The sequence below is a fragment of the Scyliorhinus canicula genome, chromosome 14 (assembly GCF_902713615.1).
Source record: "Scyliorhinus canicula chromosome 14, sScyCan1.1, whole genome shotgun sequence".
Classification (NCBI taxonomy): Eukaryota; Metazoa; Chordata; class Chondrichthyes; order Carcharhiniformes; family Scyliorhinidae; genus Scyliorhinus; species Scyliorhinus canicula.
The window spans coordinates 55,680,668-55,703,692 of NC_052159.1; the positions used below are offsets into that span (position 1 = coordinate 55,680,668).

The following is a 23,025-nucleotide window of genomic DNA, read 5'->3' on the forward strand; positions in this document are numbered from 1 at the left end:
TTCCTTTTTAGGGCGGCACGGTGGCACAGTGGTTAGCATTGCTGCCTACGGCGCTGAGGACCCGGGTTCGAATCCCGGCCCTGGGTCACTGTCCGTGAGGAGTTTGCACATTCTCCCCGTGTCTGCGTGGGTTTCGCCCCCACAACCCAAAGATGTGCAGGGTAGGTGGATTGGCTACGCTAAATTGCCCCTTAATTGAAAAAATAATTGGGTACGCTAAATTTATAAAAAAAATAAAAAATAAAAAAATTATTTCCTTTTTATCCCTTAACACGCTACATAACCCACTCTTCAGCATAGGTAAAATCAGGTAAATGGCACAAATTTACCGACACAAAGGAGTATGAGTAATAACTATGGTTAGTGATACTTTCACTTCACTAACATTCAAAGCATATAGAAAAAACTTGCATTTATATAAGGGTTGATTTTAATTTCCAGTGGTGGTGGTAGTATAACAGGATCTATTATATGCCTATACCAATCTTTGGGCTGGCGCAGAAAGGAAGTATCTTGAAGATAAATACATCACAGGCTACATCCTCTTTCATCATCTCCTGACTTTACAATACCAATACTTTTCCAACTTACCTCCCATCCACCATAAGCTTTAGCTCATCCAAAACTCTGCTTGTCTGTAACCTATCGAGCAATAAGTCCCATTTACCTATCACTCCTACCCTTGATGGCCTACTATTGGTTTGCTTGTAAGTCTCGTAAACTTAAAATGCTCAACCTAATGTTAAAAGCCTTCATGACTGTCCCCCTTTCTATTTCTGTATCCTCCATCAGACCCTGCCCGTAAACTCTCAATTCTTCTGACTTAAGCCTCTTGTTTATCATCTCTGCTGCTCCCCTTACTCCATAATTGATAGCTGTGCCTTCAGCAATCAGGGCCTCAAAGATTGGAATTTCCCTCTTCCAATTTGAGACCGTCCTGAAAGAAGTAAACATTAAAAAGCACCACCTACAGGATTAAGGGGGGATGCTATTTCAATAAACTACGGCCACATACTAAGTTTAATGTATATAATAGATGTTCAGTCCATTGTACCTGTCAAATTATTCACTTCAAATATTTATCCAGTTTTTCCTCCAAAGGGGTTTCATCTACTCTCCACTACAAAGCATTTTATGATCCAATAAGTTTCTGTGTAAACATACTTCTATAATTCTCCATCCTCACCCTTGCAGTATCTATTTTAAATTGATGAGATTCTTCCTTTCTCTCCTGAAGATGCCATCTCTTGCTAGGTGTAGTTCCAAGGGCACTGACTGCACTTTGATATTGTGCAAGTGGTTTATTTTACACAGTAAATCTCTTCAGTCTGATCTTTCGGGAAAGGGCAAACAGCGGAGTCTGATCCTTTCTTTGTGTGATATTCACACGTGCACATTTTCAGCAAGATTGCTGGATAATGATCACAAGCAAGAACTTTGGTTAATGGTCCCTAATACATATCTCCCCGTGTTTGCGTGGGTTTCCTCCGAGTGCTCCAGTTTCCTCCCACAAGTCCTGAAATTCGTGCTATTAGGTAATTTGTACACTCTGTGTACCCGAACAGCCGCCGGAATGTGGCGACTAGGGGCTTTTCACAGTAACTTTATTACAGTGTTAATGCAAGCCGACTTGTGACAATAAAGATTTTTTTTTTTTTAAGTGCACTGAGGCTACTTGCAGTGACCCTATCTTCGGGGTTGCTGAGATCAGCTAATCCAACACAGACTGAGAACTGAATCTGCAACCTTCCTGGACCATCTGGCTCAGTTCATAGAAACACACGAGACAACCTGAAGGGCTGACTTGTGCTTTCACTAAAACCTATGTACATTTGTGCTTTCAGGTCATTAAAATTGTAAAAGGTTTCCTTTACTCCACAACAGACTGGTATTGGGTGTCACAGATAACTGCGGGTGTCTCTCTTCTGCAAGTGTTGACGCCATAACCCGGAAGTGTCGCACTGGGACAGCTTCACAAGAGAGAGGGGACAAGTCTCATTGTTTATACCTTTTTTTTTTAATAAACAATTTTATTGAGGTAGTTTTTGGCTTTATAAACAGTTACAGACATCATCAGAAAGGAAGCAAAAAAGGCAAAAATGTGCAAACATCCACGTTCTTTCAATACTTCCACCGTAACATATTGCACAAGCCCGCTCCCCTCCCACCGGTACTACCCGCCATATTTTCCCTCCTACTCTACTCTACCCCCCCCCCCCTCCCCCTCCCCCCCACCCCCCTGCTGACGCTCACTCTCCCGCAAAGAAGTCAATAAATGGTTGCCACCTCCGGGTGAACCCCTGCACAGAACCCCTCAAGGCGAACTTGATTTTTTCCATCCCCAGGAAACTCGACATGTCCGCAGGCCACCACTCCGTCTTCGGGGGCTTTGAGTCCCTCCACGCCAATAGTATTCGTCGCCGGGCTATCAGGGAAGCAAAGGCCAGCACATCGGCCTCTTTCTCCCCCTGGACGCCCGGGTCTTCCGAAACCCCAAAAATTGCCACCCCTGGGCTCATCACCACCCTTGTTTTTAGCACCTGGGACATGACCCCCGCAAATCCCTCCCAGTACCCCCTCAGCTCAGGGCATGCCCAAAACATGTGAACATGGTTCGCTGGTCCTCCCGCGCACCTAGCGCATTTGTCCTCTATCCCGAAAAATTTGCTCATCCGAGCCACCGTCATATGGGCCCGGTGAACGACCTTAAATTGGATCAGCCCGAGCCTAGCACATGTCGCGGTCGAGTTTACCCTACTCAGGGCCTCTGCCCACAGCCCATCCTCCATTTCCCCGCCTAGCTCCTCCTCCCATTTAAGTTTCAGTTCCTCTGTCTGGGACCCTTCCTCCCTCATGAGCACCTTATACATACCCGAGACTCTACCCTCCCCTTCATCCCTCCCAGAGACTATTCTGTCTAGGATCCCCATTGGCGGGAGGCGCGGGAAAGATGGGACCTGTCTACGAACAAAGTCCCGCAACTGTAGGTATCTAAAATCATTTCCCCTTACCACCCCAAATTTCTCCTCCAAACTCCTCAAACTCGCGAAGCTCCCTTCCAGGAACATATCACCCACCCTTCCCGCCCCTGCTCGCCGCCATACTCGGAACCCCCCATCCATACTGCCGGGGGCAAACCGATGGTTGTCGCAGATTGGCGCCCAGACAGACGCCCCCATCTCCCCCACATGCCTCCTCCACTGGCCCCATATCCGCAGGGTCGCCACCACTACCGGGCTGGTGGTGTACTTGGCCGGCGGCAGCGGTAGAGGAGCCGTGACCAGGGCTTCCAAACTGGAGCCCCTGCACGAAGCCGCCTCCACCCGCTCCCAAATAGACCCCGTACCCACCATCCACTTCCTTATCATAGCGATGTTGGCCGCCCAGTAATAATTGACCAGACTCAGCAAAGCCAGCCCTCCCTCGCTGCGGTTCCTCTCCAACATCGCCTTCTTTACCCGCGGAGACTTTCCCGCCCAGACAAAGCTCATGATCAGCCCGTTAACTCTTTTGAAGAAGGACTGTGGGATAAAGATCGGGAGGCACTGAAAAATAAACAAAAATCGAGGGAGGATTGTCATCTTTACAGTCTGCACCCTCCCTGCCAGCGACAGCGGGAGTGCATCCCATCTCCGAAACTCTCCCTTCATTTGCTCCACCACCCTGGCCAAATTTAACTTATGCAGCCTGCCCCAGTCTCGTGCCACCTGGATTCCCAAATACCGGAAATTTTCCTCAACCAGCCTAAACGGTAGCCCTCTCAATCTGTTCTCCTGGCCCCTTGCCTGGACCACAAACATTTCACTCTTGACCGTATTTAATTTGTATCCTGAGAACTGGCCGAACTCCCTCAACATTCCCAGTATAGTACCCATCCCGGCCACTGGGTCCGACACGTACAGGAGCAGGTCGTCTGCATAAAGAGAAACCCTGTGTTCAACCCCGCCCCTCACCATCCCCTTCCAACCCTCTGCGGCTCTCAGCGCCATCGCCAGCGGCTCTATGGCCAGCACAAACAGCAGCGGGGAGAGCGGGCAGCCCTGCCTGGTCCCTCGGTACAACCTAAAGTACTCCGACACTTCTCTGTTAGTCCTGACGCTGGCCCTCGGGGCCTGATATAATAATTTGATCCAATCCACCAATCCCTCCCCGAACCCAAACCGTCCGAGCACCTCCCATAGATAGTCCCACTCTACCCGGTCAAAGGCCTTCTCGGCGTCCATTGCCACCACTACCTCCACATCTCTACCCGCCGGGGGCATCATTATCACGTTGAGCAATCTCCTCAGATTGGCCGCCAGCTGCCGACCTTTAACGAACCCAGTTTGATCCTCCCCAATCACCTCCGGTACACAGTCCTCCATTCTCCCCGCCAGTACCTTTGCCAGGAACTTGGCGTCTACATTAATCAGGGAGATTGGCCTGTAGGACCCGCACACCTCCGGGTCTTTACCCCGCTTCAATATCAGAGATATGGTGGCTTGTGACATTGTCGGCGGCAGGGTCCCTCTGTCCCTTGCCTCATTGAAAACCCTCGCCAAGACCGGGCCCACCAGCTCAGAGAACTTCCTATAAAACTCTACTGGGTATCCATCCGGCCCCGGGGACTTCCCCGACTGCATGGCCTTTAGGCCCCCCAATACCTCCTCTACTCTAATCGGGGCGCCCAGCTCTTCCACTTGCCCCCCCCCAACTGTTGGGAATGTTAACCCGTCCAGAAACCTTTTCATCCCCTCCGGTTCTTCCGGCGGCTCCGAAGTATACAGCTTACGATAGAAGTCCCGGAATACCCTATTCAATTCTGCCGGATCCTCCACTTTGCGCCCCCCCTCGTCCCTCACTCTACCTATTTCCCTGGCCGCCTCCCTCCTCCTGAGTTGCTGCGCTAACAGTCTGCTAGCCTTTTCCCATACTCGTACACCACTCCCCTCGCCTTCCTAAGCTGTTCCACGGCCCTGCTCGTGGATAGTGCCCCCAGTTCCGCCTGTAGCCTCCGCCTTTCCCTGAGTAAAACCTCCCCCGGGGACTCCGCGTGCTCTTCATCTATCCGGCCCATTTCCCTGACCAATCTATCCATCTCTGCCCGGTCTGCCTTGGCTTTGTGGGCCCCAATTGAAATCAGCTCCCCCCGAACTACTGCCTTTAGCGCCTCCCACACGGTCGCCGCTGAGACCTCCCCAGTGTCATTCACCTGCAGGTAATTTTTTATACATTTCCGAAGCCTCTCGCAGATCCCCTCCTCCGACAGCAGTCCCACATCTAGCCTCCATTGCGGGCGTTGATAACTCGCTCCCCCGAACTGCAGGTCCACCCAATGCGGGGCATGGTCTGAAATGGTAATTGCTGAGTATTCCGTGTTCTTTACCTCCCCCATACAGTCCCTGCTTATTACAAAGAAATCTATCCTGGAATATACTTTATGGACGTGCGAGTAAAACGAGTAGCCCCTTCCTGTTGGCTGTCCCTCTCTCCAGGGGTCCACTGCCCCCATTTGCCCCATAAACCCTTTCAGCTCCCTTGCCATTGCTGAGAGTCTACCCGTTCTGGGACCCGACCGATCCAAAGTCGGGTCAAGGACCATGTTAAAGTCCCCTCCCATTATTAGCTTGCGAGAATCCAAGTCCGGGATCTTCCCCAGCACTCTTTTAATAAAGTCCACGTCATCCCAGTTCGGGGCATATATATTCACCAGCACCACCCTTCTCCCCTCCAGTCTGCCCCGTACCATCAGGTATCTGCCCCCCCTGTCTGCAGATATGCCCTCTGCCTCAAATTGCACGCGCTTGTTGATCATGATTGCCACCCCTCTGGACTTCGAGTCCAAGTCCGAGTGGAAGACCTGGCTAATCCAGCCCTTCCTTAGCCTGGTCTGGTCTGACACTTTCAGATGTGTCTCCTGCAACATAATTACGTCCGCCCTCAGGGCCCGCAAGTGCGCGAACACCCGCGCCCTCTTAACCGGCCCATTCAGTCCCTTGACGTTCCAGGTGATCAGCCTGGTCGGGGGGCACATCCCACCCCCCCCCCACCCCGCCGGTCAGCCATAGCCTTTCTCGGGCCGGCCCCTGACCCGTGCGTCGCGCCATTCCTGGCCCGCCCTTTGCCTGCCTCCACCCTCGACCTCCTTTCCAGTGCCTATTTCAAGTCCCTCTCCCGTCAGCAGAACAACCCCCCCCTCCCCTAACCCCATCCCCCGATACCCCCACCCCCCGCCATCTACTGGCTGTTACTTCCCCCCCATCTGACTTCCTTGACTAGCCAATCTGCTAGCCCGGTGACTCAACACTCCGGCGCCTTCCTGTCCCATTCCCCTTGTTTCCCCGCCCTCCTCCCCACCCACTGGGGCAAGCCGGTTCCAGTGTCTTCCACGAGCTGCACAAAAAGCCCAAACAGGAAAAAAAAAAAAAAAAAAACCCAGAAAAAGGGAAAAAAACCACAGAAAAAAGAGAAAAAGCACATAAATGTCCATGAACAAAGGAAAGAGTCTCAAATGTTCCGCTTGGCCCCTTTGGCCCAGCAAACCGTTGAGCAGCGGTCCAGGCACATTCGGACAAAAATCCTCGGGCCCTAACTCGCGTCAACACTTGCAGAAGAGAGACACCCGCAGTTATCTGTGACACCCAATACCAGTCTGTTGTGGAGTAAAGGAAACCTTTTACAATTTTAATGACCTGAAAGCACAAATGTACATAGGTTTTAGTGAAAGCACAAGTCAGCCCTTCAGGTTGTCTCGTGTGTTTCTATGAACTGAGCCAGATGGTCCAGGAAGGTTGCAGATTCAGTTCTCAGTCTGTGTTGGATTAGCTGATCTCAGCAACCCCGAAGATAGGGTCACTGCAAGTAGCCTCAGTGCACTTAAAAAAAAAAATCTTTATTGTCACAAGTCGGCTTGCATTAACACTGTAATAAAGTTACTGTGAAAAGCCCCTAGTCGCCACATTCCGGCGGCTGTTCGGGTACACAGAGTGTACAAATTACCTAATAGCACGAATTTCAGGACTTGTGGGAGGAAACTGGAGCACTCGGAGGAAACCCACGCAAACACGGGGAGATATGTATTAGGGACCATTAACCAAAGTTCTTGCTTGTGATCATTATCCAGCAATCTTGCTGAAAATGTGCACGTGTGAATATCACACAAAGAAAGGATCAGGACTCCGCTGTTTGCCCTTTCCCGAAAGATCAGACTGAAGAGATTTACTGTGTAAAATAAACCACTTGCACAATATCAAAGTGCAGTCAGTGCCCTTGGAACTACACCTAGCAAGAGATGGCATCTTCAGGAGAGAAAGGAAGAATCTCATCAATTTAAAATAGATACTGCAAGGGTGAGGATGGAGAATTATAGAAGTATGTTTACACAGAAACTTATTGGATCATAAAATGCTTTGTAGTGGAGAGTAGATGAAACCCCTTTGGAGGAAAAACTGGATAAATATTTGAAGTGAATAATTTGACAGGTACAATGGACTGAACATCTATTATATACATTAAACTTAGTATGTGGCCGTAGTTTATTGAAATAGCATCCCCCCTTAATCCTGTAGGTGGTGCTTTTTAATGTTTACTTCTTTCAGGACGGTCTCAAATTGGAAGAGGGAAATTCCAATCTTTGAGGCCCTGATTGCTGAAGGCACAGCTATCAATTATGGAGTAAGGGGAGCAGCAGAGATGACAAAAATGTGCAAACATCCACGTTCTTTCAATACTTCCACCGTAACATATTGCACAAGCCCGCTCCCCTCCCACCGGTACTACCCGCCATATTTTCCCTCCTACTCTACTCTACCCCCCTCCCCCTCCCCCCCCCCACCCCCCTGCTGACGCTCACTCTCCCGCAAAGAAGTCAATAAATGGTTGCCACCTCCGGGTGAACCCCTGCACAGAACCCCTCAAGGCGAACTTGATTTTTTCCATCCCCAGGAAACTCGACATGTCCGCAGGCCACCACTCCGTCTTCGGGGGCTTTGAGTCCCTCCACGCCAATAGTATTCGTCGCCGGGCTATCAGGGAAGCAAAGGCCAGCACATCGGCCTCTTTCTCCCCCTGGACGCCCGGGTCTTCCGAAACCCCAAAAATTGCCACCCCTGGGCTCATCACCACCCTTGTTTTTAGCACCTGGGACATGACCCCCGCAAATCCCTCCCAGTACCCCCTCAGCTCAGGGCATGCCCAAAACATGTGAACATGGTTCGCTGGTCCTCCCGCGCACCTAGCGCATTTGTCCTCTATCCCGAAAAATTTGCTCATCCGAGCCACCGTCATATGGGCCCGGTGAACGACCTTAAATTGGATCAGCCCGAGCCTAGCACATGTCGCGGTCGAGTTTACCCTACTCAGGGCCTCTGCCCACAGCCCATCCTCCATTTCCCCGCCTAGCTCCTCCTCCCATTTAAGTTTCAGTTCCTCTGTCTGGGACCCTTCCTCCCTCATGAGCACCTTATACATACCCGAGACTCTACCCTCCCCTTCATCCCTCCCAGAGACTATTCTGTCTAGGATCCCCATTGGCGGGAGGCGCGGGAAAGATGGGACCTGTCTACGAACAAAGTCCCGCAACTGTAGGTATCTAAAATCATTTCCCCTTACCACCCCAAATTTCTCCTCCAAACTCCTCAAACTCGCGAAGCTCCCTTCCAGGAACATATCACCCACCCTTCCCGCCCCTGCTCGCCGCCATACTCGGAACCCCCCATCCATACTGCCGGGGGCAAACCGATGGTTGTCGCAGATTGGCGCCCAGACAGACGCCCCCATCTCCCCCACATGCCTCCTCCACTGGCCCCATATCCGCAGGGTCGCCACCACTACCGGGCTGGTGGTGTACTTGGCCGGCGGCAGCGGTAGAGGAGCCGTGACCAGGGCTTCCAAACTGGAGCCCCTGCACGAAGCCGCCTCCACCCGCTCCCAAATAGACCCCGTACCCACCATCCACTTCCTTATCATAGCGATGTTGGCCGCCCAGTAATAATTGACCAGACTCGGCAAAGCCAGCCCTCCCTCGCTGCGGTTCCTCTCCAACATCGCCTTCTTTACCCGCGGAGACTTTCCCGCCCAGACAAAGCTCATGATCAGCCCGTTAACTCTTTTGAAGAAGGACTGTGGGATAAAGATCGGGAGGCACTGAAAATAAACAAAAATCGAGGGAGGATTGTCATCTTTACAGTCTGCACCCTCCCTGCCAGCGACAGCGGGAGTGCATCCCATCTCCGAAACTCTCCCTTCATTTGCTCCACCACCCTGGCCAAATTTAACTTATGCAGCCTGCCCCAGTCTCGTGCCACCTGGATTCCCCAAATACCGGAATTTTCCTCAACCAGCCTAAACGGTAGCCCTCTCAATCTGTTCTCCTGGCCCCTTGCCTGGACCACAAACATTTCACTCTTGACCGTATTTAATTTGTATCCTGAGAACTGGCCGAACTCCCTCAACATTCCCAGTATAGTTCCCATCCCGGCCACTGGGTCCGACACGTACAGGAGCAGGTCGTCTGCATAAAGAGAAACCCTGTGTTCAACCCCGCCCCTCACCATCCCCTTCCAACCCTCTGCGGCTCTCAGCGCCATCGCCAGCGGCTCTATGGCCAGCACAAACAGCAGCGGGGAGAGCGGGCAGCCCTGCCTGGTCCCTCGGTACAACCTAAAGTAGTCCGACACTTCTCTGTTAGTCCTGACGCTGGCCCTCGGGGCCTGATATAATAATTTGATCCAATCCACCAATCCCTCCCCGAACCCAAACCGTCCGAGCACCTCCCATAGATAGTCCCACTCTACCCGGTCAAAGGCCTTCTCGGCGTCCATTGCCACCACTACCTCCACATCTCTACCCGCCGGGGGCATCATTATCACGTTGAGCAATCTCCTCAGATTGGCCGCCAGCTGCCGACCTTTAACGAACCCAGTTTGATCCTCCCCAATCACCTCCGGTACACAGTCCTCCATTCTCCCCGCCAGTACCTTTGCCAGGAACTTGGCGTCTACATTAATCAGGGAGATTGGCCTGTAGGACCCGCACACCTCCGGGTCTTTACCCCGCTTCAATATCAGAGATATGGTGGCTTGTGACATTGTCGGCGGCAGGGTCCCTCTGTCCCTTGCCTCATTGAAAACCCTCGCCAAGACCGGGCCCCACCAGCTCAGAGAACTTCCTATAAAACTCTACTGGGTATCCATCGGCCCCGGGGACTTCCCCGACTGCATGGCCTTTAGGCCCCCCCAATACCTCCTCTACTCTAATCGGGGCGCCCAGCTCTTCCACTTGCCCCCCCCCAACTGTTGGGAATGTTAACCCGTCCAGAAACCTTTTCATCCCCTCCGGTTCTTCCGGCGGCTCCGAAGTATACAGCTTACGATAGAAGTCCCGGAATACCCTATTCAATTCTGCCGGATCCTCCACTTTGCGCCCCCCCTCGTCCCTCACTCTACCTATTTCCCTGGCCGCCTCCCTCCTCCTGAGTTGCTGCGCTAACAGTCTGCTAGCCTTTTCCCCATACTCGTACACCACTCCCCTCGCCTTCCTAAGCTGTTCCACGGCCCTGCTCGTGGATAGTGCCCCCAGTTCCGCCTGTAGCCTCCGCCTTTCCCTGAGTAAAACCTCCCCCGGGGACTCCGCGTGCTCTTCATCTATCCGGCCCATTTCCCTGACCAATCTATCCATCTCTGCCCGGTCTGCCTTGGCTTTGTGGGCCCCAATTGAAATCAGCTCCCCCCGAACTACTGCCTTTAGCGCCTCCCACACGGTCGCCGCTGAGACCTCCCCAGTGTCATTCACCTGCAGGTAATTTTTTTATACATTTCCGAAGCCTCTCGCAGATCCCCTCCTCCGACAGCAGTCCCACATCTAGCCTCCATTGCGGGCGTTGATAACTCGCTCCCCGAACTGCAGGTCCACCCAATGCGGGGCATGGTCTGAAATGGTAATTGCTGAGTATTCCGTGTTCTTTACCTCCCCCATACAGTCCCTGCTTATTACAAAGAAATCTATCCTGGAATATACTTTATGGACGTGCGAGTAAAACGAGTAGCCCTTCCTGTTGGCTGTCCCTCTCTCCAGGGGTCCACTGCCCCCATTTGCCCCATAAACCCTTTCAGCTCCCTTGCCATTGCTGAGAGTCTACCCGTTCTGGGACCCGACCGATCCAAAGTCGGGTCAAGGACCATGTTAAAGTCCCCTCCCATTATTAGCTTGCGAGAATCCAAGTCCGGGATCTTCCCCAGCACTCTTTTAATAAAGTCCACGTCATCCCAGTTCGGGGATATATATTCACCAGCACCACCCTTCTCCCCTCCAGTCTGCCCCGTACCATCAGGTATCTGCCCCCCCTGTCTGCAGATATGCCCTCTGCCTCAAATTGCACGCGCTTGTTGATCATGATTGCCACCCCTCTGGACTTCGAGTCCAAGTCCGAGTGGAAGACCTGGCTAATCCAGCCCTTCCTTAGCCTGGTCTGGTCTGACACTTTCAGATGTGTCTCCTGCAACATAATTACGTCCGCCCTCAGGGCCCGCAAGTGCGCGAACACCCTCGCCCTCTTAACTGGCCCATTCAGTCCCTTGACGTTCCAGGTGATCAGCCTGGTCGGGGGGCACATCCCACCCCCCCCCACCCCGCCGGTCAGCCATAGCCTTTCTCGGGCCGGCCCCTGACCCGGCGTGCGTCGCGCCATTCCTGGCCCGCCCTTTGCCTGCCTCCACCCTCGACCTCCTTTCCAGTGCCTATTTCAAGTCCCTCTCCCGCAGCAGAACAACCCCCCCCTCCCCCTAACCCCATCCCCCGATACCCCCACCCCCGCCATCTACTGGCTGTTACTTCCCCCCCCATCTGACTTCCTTGACTAGCCAATCTGCTAGCCCGGTGACTCAACACTCCGGCGCCTTCCTGTCCCATTCCCCTTGTTTCCCCGCCCTCCTCCCCACCCACTGGGGCAAGCCGGTTCCAGTGTCTTCCACGAGCTGCACAAAAAGCCCAAACAGGAAAAAAAAAAAAAACCCATAAAAAGGGAAAAAAAACCACAGAAAAAAGAGAAAAAGCACATAAATGTCCATGAACAAAGGAAAGAGTCTCAAATGTTCCGCTTGGCCCCTTTGGCCCAGCAAACCATTGAGCAGCGGTCCAGGCACATTCGGACAAAAATCCTCGGGCCCTAACTCGCGTCCTTGGGCCTCCTTTCGGGACCAGCCCCAGGTCCCTCACAAAATCCATCGCTTCTTCGGGCTCGGAGAAGTAGTGGTGTTGACCCTGGTGCGTGACCCATAGCCGGGCTGGGAACAGCAGACCAAACTTCACGTGCTTCTTGAACAGCACCTCCTTGACATTCTTAAGGCTGCTCGCCGCCGAGCCACCTCCTGGCTTAGATCCTGATAAATGCGGAGAACACTGTTGTTCCACGTGCTGCTCTGCGCTCTTTGCCCACTGCAGCACCCGCTCCTTGTCCCACGGAACCTGTGGAACCTAATCACCATCGGGCGGGGGGGGGTCCGCCCGGCCGCCCCTGCCTTGCCTGCACTCTGTGTGCCCCCCTCCAGCTCCCAACGGTAGTGGAAAGGCTTCGGCTCCCATCAGCTGCTTCAGCAGGTCTGCTACAAACGCTGCAGCATCAGCTCCCTCCGCCCCCTCCGGGAGGCCGACCATCCTCAGATTGTTCCTGCGGATTCTATTCTCCCAGCTCCTCCACTCTGTCCAGCAGTCTTCTCTGCCGCTCTTTCAGGCCGTCCACTTCTACCGCTGCAACCGTTTGCGCATGCCGCCTGCTCCTCCACCGCCTCTCCCCAGCTCCTTAACTTTCACATCCTGGGCGTCCATCCTCTGGTTCAGCTGATCCACCGCTTTCTGGATTGGGTCCAAGCTGTCCCGCTTCAGCGCTTCAAAACTGGACTTCATTAACCTGGAGCATGTTATCCAGCGCCAACTGGATTGCTGAGTCCGGGGTCCGTGTGTCCGCCATCTTAGGTCCCAGGTAATTTTCTTCAGGTCCTTGTCTCTGTCCCTTTTTCTCCTTCTTCTTCTGCCTTCTGGAATCCCGCTGTTCCATATGCCGCAGCCCCGCTCCTCAGCGCCTTCGCTGCCGCTTTCCTTTGCCCAGCACCTTAAATTTTTACCCCCTCCTGGGCATCTGAAGTGGTCCAAGCTGTCCCTCCTCAGCAACTCCAAACTTTTTTTTTCCCTTTGTCCTGGAGGAAGGAAGGTCCGTGGGTCCGCCATCTTACCCCTTCAGGTCAGCTTCCTCCTTGCCTCCGTCTCTCTCTCTTTCTTCCTCACCTGCTGGCCTCCCACACTTTCATTTTCTGCAGCCCGCTCTCCTCTTCTGTTCCCGGCAGCCTTTCTGCCGCCTCCGTGGTCCCGCTATCGCGGGGAAACAGCTGTTCAGTCCCGCCGGAGTGAGAGCCCACCGAATGTGCGGCTCACTCGGACATCGCCGCCACCGGAAGTCCTCATTGTTTATACCTAACCAGTGAGTTTGTCTTTATGCCATGCCAGTTACTTTGACTGAAACCTACGCCTGGGTGAGTCTCTCTCCTGTTGATTGGTGAAATATCACCCGGAAGTGCAACTTCACAAGAGAGAGAAACAGGGACCACTGTTTATCCCTAACCATTAGCCTCTCTTGAGTGAGCGTGTTCAAAGCGCTCGGACTCCATTTGAGTCCTCGACTTCGGAATTATGTTCTGGCAATTATTGTAACTCAACCAGAGCAGGGAGTGAAAGAGAGGTGAGACTACAACAATGGTAAATTATTTATTCAAGAAAATTAGGCCCTCCACAACTCAGACTATAACACACAAGCACTGATTACAAAAATACTACGGGAAGCAAGAAACTAAAAGGCATATCGACAATTCTTACTTTTACACAAGTTTACTTAAGCACACATGATTATATATATATACTCACCCACCCCAACCTCAACAATCTAGCCCAATTGGGTGTTTCTGTCAGCTGAGGGAATACTCACAGTTCCCAGGGAAAATAGTTAAACAGGCACAAATGTTTCATCGGCTCTTCCTCAAACTGACTGGTCCATTTGTCTGCTGGGGCCTTGATCCGAGATGGGTCTTGGGGGGGGTGGGGGGGGGGGGGGGGGGGGGTGTATATTCTGCTGTCTGCCTGCTTGCAGACATTTAGTTTGGGCTGTTTTCTGTACAGCATTTGTCTTTTCACAATGGGATAGTATCCTTTTCTTTCCAATTCTTGTCTAGTTTTGTTCATCTGATGAGTTGCAAATAACTTACAAAATGACCCCAGCAGTTCCACAGTACAGAATGCCATTGAAAGGGTTCTATACACAAAAGTAGGGGAGGACATTGTACAGCTGCTGTAGACCCGAGAAGCCTGCATCAGCAGGAAAGACCACCAGCTCTGGAACCTTCCAACCTCCGTGTACAAAAGCAATAGACAGAAAATTTTGAGGCCCAGCAATCGTCTTAATTGTCCTGGAAAAAATGTTACCTAACTTTTTACAGCTTCGAAGAATTTTCTATCAAGCTCTCCTTAGATTTTTGTTTAGATATTTTCTCCAGCAAAGAGAAAATGAAGAGGTGAACTGATAACGGTCTGAAGTGGTTTGATAGATAAATGTAAAGAAAATATTTCAATTTGTGGAGACTCTATTTATGGAGAGGGGCTTTAAGACAGTTACCAATAAGGAATTCCAGAGAAACATCTTACTCTGTGATTGATTCAAATGTGAATCATGGTAAATTGAGGGAGATGGAAGCTCAATCTAACAGCCTCCCGGGAACTAAACAGCTTTCCAGCAAGAATTCACCTGGGTGCTGTTTAGCACTCCTATTTAAAAACGGGAACCTAGCGCAATGGCTGCTGAGGGGATCGAAGGGGGTGAGTAGCCATTTTCATTTATGGGCATGTAGCCCAGGGGCACTGGAGCTGCTGCCCCAGTGCTCAGGGGGGAGGGGTCAGGTCGATGGGCTGGGTGCTTTTGGTCGAGAGTCGCCCCTGGGCTAGATTGATAAGGGACTCAGCGCCTGCGGGTCCGAAAGGTCATCCCCCAAATTGTATATACCCTTCCATGCTGTTGAGCCCCTCAGCCATGGTCATCACTGACTGAGCCAAGCCTTGGACACCACCACACAAGACGCTCCCCTCTTGCTGCAGGCTTTCCACTGTGGTCATCACCCTAGCAGTGTTGACCTCAGTGCCACGCATCGTCGGCATTATCTCCTGCGCTCGTAGCCTTTCGGACACCTCCAATCAGCTATGCACATGCCGGAGTGTCAATGACATCCTCTCCTGAAGCTCACGGCCGAACCCTTGCATGTCTGCATCAGCTCCGGGATAACCTTGTCCAGAGTCTTGGCATCTGACCGGGTCTCAGCTAAGTCCTGGGATCCAGCAGACCTCCGACTCCCTTTGATGTTCCTGCTTCCACCAGATGTGCATCAGCAACTGTGTGGTGCAGTCATACCCCAGAAACATGTCCAATACTATTGCCTACCAAGGTGTCAATCCCTGTGTTGGCAGAAGGTGGCAGGCAGGACCGATGCCAGGGGACCGGTGTTAACTTACCCTTGCGGTCCTGTGGAGGTTATTGGTCTTCTTCCTGCACTGGACAGAGGTCCTCCTGGTCACGCTGCCCGAACCGCGGCCACTTCCACTGCCTCCCAGATGGCATTGGTGGCCCTGTGGCTTGTCTTCTGACCCCCTCAGGGGAAAAAGATGACCCGTACCGCCTCCACATCGTCTAGCAGCCTGGCCAGATCGGCATCCCTGAAGCTTAGAGCAGGTCTACCCGGTGGCATCGCTGTGTGCTGCCTGAGAGCTGATTTGGAGGGAGCGTTTATGAGCAGCTCTTCCTTGTTAACGGGGAGGTGCCAAGTGTTGTCCAAGTGAACGAGCTGGTGTGACAGCCATTTCAAAAGTGAAGCTCATGGGTGATAATTTCCGGCACGGTCCAAAGCTGGCTTGGCCATCGGGAAACACCTGGGACGTTGCGCCGGATATGGCACTTGGAACTTTTCCCATTAAATTGCGCCCTTAGTTACATACAAAGTTTATTTATATATTTTTTTTATTTAGAGTACCCAATTATTTTTTCCAATTAAGGGTCAATTTAACGTGGCCAATCCACCTAACCTGCACATCTTTGGGTTGTGGGGGCGATACCCACGCAAACACGGGGAGAATGTGCACACTCCTCACAGACAGTGACCCAGGGCCGGGATTCGAACCCAGGTCCTCAGCGCCGTAGGCAGCAATGCTAACCACTGTGCAACCGTGCTGCCCAACTTTATTTATATTTGAGGATTGTCTCAACTAATGCCACCTTTCTTTCAGGTTACACACAACTTTGTGACTGGTGGAGTGTCGGAGTTATACTCTTTGAGATGTTAGTGGGGCAGCCTCCTTTTCTTGCTCCAACACCTGCAGAAACACAAATCAAGGTAGGTACCTGGAACAGTACGCCATTACCCACTATAAGTATTCTTCTTCATTCAGTACATGAGAATTTATGTTAATTTTGTACATGGTTCAGTATCCCATAACTTCAGTTGTGTACTATATGAAAGAATGGTAGCATAGTGATAATGTTACTTAGCTAGTATTCCAGATGCCTATTTAACTCTCCAGAGACATGACTCAAACGCACCACATCAGGTGGGGTAATTTAAACGCAATTTAAAATGATCACCAAAGACCATCTAGCTCACTAACCGGGTTCACTAATCCTTTCGCAGTCTGGTGAACATGTGACTCCAGATCTATAAGCATTGTAGTTGACTCTCAAATGCCCTCTGAAACGGCCCAGCAAGCCACTACGTTACACCAGACTGCTGCAGAAAAATTAAATAAAAATGAAACTGAATGAATCCGGTATTGACCTAGGTACTGAACACAGTAAAAGCACTTAATGCCCAGCCTTAGCCTGACACAGTTACACGCACTAAATAATATCTTACAGACAAATTTACAGACTCCTCCATTACCATCCCATAAGTATGCCTGTCCCACTGATAGGACAGACTCACCAGAGGTGTAGGTAAAGTGTATACAGGTTGGGCAGGGGAATTTAATGTTGATCACCAAGAATGGTTAGTGAGCACCACTACCGACCAAATCTTGAAAGTCTTATCAACCAGATTGGACCTGTGGCAGGTGGTAAGAGAACCAACAAAAAGGAAAAACCTACTTGACTTCTTTCTCACTAATCTACTTGTCGCAGTATTACTGTTGGACTAGAAATCCAGAGACCCACGGTAATGCTCTGGGAGCCCTGGTTCGAATCCCACCGTGGCAGATGTTGAAATTTTAATTTTATTAAAAAATCTGGAATTAAAGGTCTAATGATCACTGGGACTGCGGCGCTGGGGAACTGGGTTCGAATCCCGGCCCTGGGTCACTATCCGTTTGGAGTTCTCACATTCTCCCCATGTCTGCGTGGGTTTCATCCCCAAAACCCAAAGATGTGCAGGTTAGGTGGATTGGCCACGCTAAATTGCCCCATAATTGGAAAAAACGTAATTGGGTACTCTAAATGTACAAAAAAAGTCTAATGATGACCATGAAACCATTGTCAATTTTCGTAAAACCTCATCTGGTTTATCAATGTCCTTTAGGGGGAAAAAAAATCTGACGTCCTTACCTGGTCTGGTCTACATGTGACTCCAGATCCACAGCAATGTGTTGACTCTTAAATACACTCAGGGCTGGGCAATAAATGCTGGCACAGCCAGTGACGCCCACATCTAAAAAAAAATTTTTTAAATTAATGATACGAGTGACTGTCATACAGTTCTTGTGATGACAAATTCCCATCTGAGGAACTTTGCTATTTGTTGTGTGACACTATCACCTTGCTAAATAGGACAAACTCTGAACAGGTCCAGCAACTCAAAACTGGGAATCTATTTTTTAAAATGTTTTATTCTCCATTTTCACATTTTCCTTCAAACTTTGCACCCCACCCACAGACAGTAAACGATAACAATTACAAAATAAATCCCCTTAACAATAACAACGATCCCATCCACCCACCACCCCAAACAACGGCCCACCTGTCAATATATGCATCCAATAAAACAAACCCTCCCACGATGGAAACAAAAAACAAAGGAGAAAAAGAAAAAGGAGTCCGGGACCGCCCATGGCCACCATTAACCTATAGAGTCCACTCTTTCGCGCCCCCCCCCCCCCCCCCCGCCACACTCAACGCCGTCCAACCAGTACCGTACATGATACCCAAGAGTTGTAAACACCCCCCCCCCCCCCCCCCCCCCTCCTCCAACTCCTCCTCTCCACTGCCTCTTGTAAAACTCCTCCCCCCAACCTCGGTTCCTTCCGCCCAACTTTCCACCCCGGCTAGACACCTCGGACCCTGTTCTGCCGGGCTCCGATGGCCGCAGCCCCTCCCCCCACCTCACTCCCGTTCACTGGCCGGCTTAAACCGGCTGAAGAAATGACTGGAGCGTGGAGGCCCCCGCCCAGGCCCCTTTCCCGGCCCTAGGAAAGCCCAAAAATCCCCTTTTAGCACACAAACACCGCATATCCACCTACATCCCAAAGAGCCCTCATTTCGAGTGAAAGTCCCATCACTTCCCTTGTCCAAATGTATACAACATTGGCTCCTTTAGCCCATACACCCGCACGCAGTGAAACAATGAAGAAGAAAATACAGTCATGAAAATCGCTTATTGTCACGAGTAGGCTTCAATGAAGTTACTGTGAAAAGCCCGTAGTCGCCACATTCCGGCGCCTGTCCGGGGAGGCTGGTACGGGAATCGAACCGTGCTGCTGGCCTGCTTGGTCTGCTTTAAAAGCCAGCGATTTAGCCTGGTGAGCTAAACCAGCCCCTGAGATTAATCTCATTGGCCATGTGCCGATGAGATTATATCGGCACATGGCCATTTCTCAATTTCTCAGTTCTGCCAGTCCTTCTGCTTCGCAAACTCCTCCGCTGCTTCCGCCGTTCCAAAATAAAAGTCCTTGAGTTTGTAAGTCACCCTCAACTTCGCTGGATATACAATGCCGCACTGCACCTTGCTAATGTACAGTGCCCTCTTCACCCGGTTGACTACAAGCCCGCCTCCTCGCCAGCTCCACCGTAAAGGCCTGGTATACAGGTATACCAGCTCCAGCCCACTGCACCATCTGCTTCTGCTTGGCCCAGCACAGGACCTTCTCCTTCACACTGTATCTACGGAAGCACAGAGTCACTACTCTTGATGGCTCACTCGCCTTTGGTACAGGCCTCCACGACCGATGAGCCCGATCCAGTTCATATCGGGAGGGATCCTCCCCCTCCCCCAATAGTTTCGCCAGCATCGCGGCAAAATACTCAGTCAGCCTTGGTCCTTCAACTCCTTCGGGCAGTCCCACAATCCTCAAATTCTGCCGCCTGGATCTGTTTTCCAGGTCTTTCATTTTTCCTCGCAGAATCTTGTGCGGCGTCTGCACATCCTCCCCGTGTGTGCGTGGGTTTCCTCCGGGTGCTCCAGTTTCCTCCCACAGTCCAAAGATGTGCAGGTTAGGTGGATTGGACATGATAAAATTGACCTTAGTGTCCAAAATTGCCCTTAGTGTTGGGTGGGGTTACTGGGTTATGGGGATAGGGTGGAGGTGTTAAACTTGGGTAGGGTGCTCTTTCCAGGAGCCAGTGCAGACTCGATGGGCCGAATGGCCTCCTTCTGCACTGTAAATTCTATGATCCTTGTTAGTCTCTATCACCTTCCGCATCTCCTTCCACATCGAGGTAAGTTGATCACCGTGCTGCAATAATGTCTCCTCCACTTCCTTCAGCGCCTCCCTTTGCTCCCGCACCTCCACCACTACGCTCGCCACCGCCGTCGCCACCGGGGAAATCACCTCCTCCACCAGCACACTCAAAACCTCCCTCATCTCCTTCCCCATTGTCTCCATGTATTTTGTAAACTGCCTTTCGAATTCCGCAGCCATCACTTGATGTACCATCAATTGAACGCGAGACGAGTTGCTGGACAAAAGTATGGCTTTAATCAGCTAGATGTTAGCCCTGCGGTCGATTACAGTATAAGGACGACCGCCGGGAATACTGGGGTTAACTCAGCGCCTCGACCAATCGGGGAGCCGTCACATGACTGGTCTCAACCAACCGGTTGAGAGGCACATGACCGACCAGGGCCAATGGTAAGCCGGTGTTCTGCACAAATGGCAGGCAGCTATGCTAATCATACCACCACATTCACCCCTTGCGGAGAAAGAAGCCGGGGGGGGGGGGGGGGGGGGGGGGGGGGACTGGTGGTATGAGTAGTAAGGAGAGAAGGAAAAAAAAATTATCCTTGGCTTCCCACTGGCCCAGACATTTAACAACAGTACATAGTGTTCATACAAGGTCCACAGTGGTGTTGAAAGTTAAATGGACTCGATCAGCCTTTTTGTTGCCCGTGACGTCCTAGCAGACCGCCGCAGTGGAGTTGGTGACATTGGTTCAGCCAATGGTGGTGGTTCAGCTGATGTCCTGGACTCCGGGAGCGATGGTCTTTGAACTGTCTCCGTAACCCGGGCTGGTGGGGGAGACGCCATGGATGGGGGAGGGGTGGCCTGGGTGGGGTGCTGGGGGGAAAGGGACATGGGGGGGGGGTCTGTGGTGAAGGGGGGGGGGGAGGGCCGCACGCCGGCGGGTGCCAGGTCCCGGAGGGAGACCGTGTCCTGCCGACCGTCGGGGTACTCCACGTACGCATACTGCGGGTTAGCGTGGAGTAACTGGACTTGTTCCACCAACGGGTTGGACTTGTGCACCCGCACATGCTTCCGGAGCAAGATGGGTCCCGGGGTGGCCAGCCACGTCGGGAGAGGGAATCCGGAGGACAACTTCCTGGGGAAAACAAGAAGACGTTCATGAGGTGTCTGATTAGTTGTGGTACAGAGGAGGGAGCGGATAGAGTGCAATGCATCGGGGATCACCTCTTGCCATCGGGAAATAAGGAGATCTCTGGACCGGAGGGTCAGTAGTATGGTCTTCCAGATGGTACCATTCTCCCGCTCGACCTGTCCATTACCCCGGGTGTTATAGCTGGTCGTCCTGCTAGAGGCAATGCCCCTGCTGAGAAGGAATTGACGCAGCTCGTCGCTCATAAAGGAGGACCCCCGATCGTTGTGTATGTACACGGGGTAGCCGAACAGGGAGAAGATGGAGAGGAGGGCCTTAATGACGGTCGATGTGGTCATCTCGGGGCAGGGAATGGCGAAGGGGAAGCGGGATTATTCATCGATCACCGTCAGGAAGTAAATGTTGCGGTTGCTAGAGGGAACGGGCCCCTTGAAGTCAATGCTGAGACATTCGAAGGGGCGGGATGCCTTGATCAGATGCGCGCGATCGGGGCGGTAGAAGTGCGGTTTGCACTCTGCGCAGATGTGGCAGTCACGGGTTACTGTCCTGACTTCCTCGATGGAGAAGGGCAGGTTGCAGGTCTTTATGAAATTATAGAAATGGGTCACCCCTGGATGGCAGAGGTCCGCGTGGAGGGAGCAGAGGCGGTCTATCTGCGCGCTGGCGCAGGTACCACGGGACAGGGCATCAGGAGGCTTATTGAGCTTCCCAGGACGATACAAGATATCGTAGTTGTACGTGGACAACTCGATCCGCCACCGCAAGATCTTGTCGTTCTTAATCTTGCCCCTCTGTGCATTATCGAATATGAAGGCCACTGACCGTTGGTCTGTGAGGAGGGTAAACTTCCTGCCGGCCAAATAGTGCCTCCAATGTCGCACAGCTTCGACTATGGCCTGGGCTTCCTTTACCACTGAGGCGTGGGGGAGTTCGGAAGCCTGGAGGGTTCTGGAGAAGAAGGCCACGGGCCTGCCCGCTTGGTTCAGGGTGGCCGCCAGAGCTACTTCAGATGCGTCGCTCTCAACCTGGAAGGGGAGGGACTCGTCGATGGCGCGCATCGTGGCCTTTGCGATGTCCGTTTTGATGCGGCTAAAGGCCTGGCAGGCCTCTGACGACGGCGGGAAGGTCGTGGACTGAATGAGGGGGCGGGCCTTGTTGGCGTAATTGGGAACCCATTGGGCATAGTAAGCGAAGAAACCCAGGCAGCGTTTAAGGGATTTGAGGGTATTGGGACGAGAGAGTTCCATCAGGGGGCGCATGCGTTCGGGGTCGGGGCCTATCACTCCGTTACGCAGCCGAGGATGGCTAGACGGCGTGCCCCCCGCGGCGATTCTCCGGCCCGCGGCGGGCCAAAGTCCCGCCACTGACAGGCCAATCCCGCCGACGTGGTTTAAACCACCTCTCTGCTGGTGGGATTGGCGGCGCGAGCGGGCCCCCGGGGTCCTGGGGGGGGGGCGGGGCGATCAGACCCCGGGGCATGCCCCCACGGTGGCCCGCGATCAGGGCCCACCGATCGGCGGGCGGGCCAGTGCCGAGGGGGCACTCTTTTTCTTCCGCCGCCGCCACGGCCTCCACCATGGCAGAGGCGGAAGAGACCCCCCCCTACCGCGCATGCGTGGACCCATGCCGGCCGTTACGGCCAGTCGGCATAGCGGGCCCGGCGCGGGCCTAGCCCCTAAAGGTGCAGAGAATTTGGGGAGGACCGACGCCGGGACCCCCCGCCCGGTAGGGGATAATTGCACCCCTTATGTCTGGCATATGATGATACAGAAGATACAAAGATCTGTGGAGGGACAGGTAGTACTGAAGAAACAGGCAGGCTGCAGAAGGACTTGGACAGCCTAGGAGAGTGGGCAAAGAAGTGGCAGATGGAATACAATGTGGAAAAGTCTGAGGTTTTGCACTTTGGAAGAATAAATGGAAGCATAGACTATTTTCGAAATGGGGAGATGCTTAGGAAATCAAAGCACAAAGGGACTTGGGAGTCTTGTTCTCGTCTCTTACGGGTTAACGTGCATTTCAGATCGACAGTTAGGATGTCTATGTTAGCATTCAAGCTGAGAGGGCTAGAAGACAAGAGGGGAGACAGGTAGCACAGGTTGTTAGCACAGTTGCTACACAGCTGCAGGGTCCCAGTTTGATTCCCGGCTTGGGTCACTGTCGTGCGGAGTTTGCACTTTCCTCCCCGTATCTGCGTGGGTTTCCTC

At 52.5% G+C, this 23,025-nt stretch overlaps 1 protein-coding gene across 1 annotated transcript in view; it reads left to right on the forward strand.

Annotated features, from left to right (window-relative positions):
- The window catches only part of lats2 (large tumor suppressor kinase 2), a 186,788-nt gene that overhangs the window by 158,073 nt on the left and 5,690 nt on the right, over nt 1-23,025 (forward strand). Inside the window, 1 exon segment of the mRNA XM_038818027.1 lies at nt 16,291-16,397. Coding sequence (XP_038673955.1) covers nt 16,291-16,397 — 107 coding nt within the window.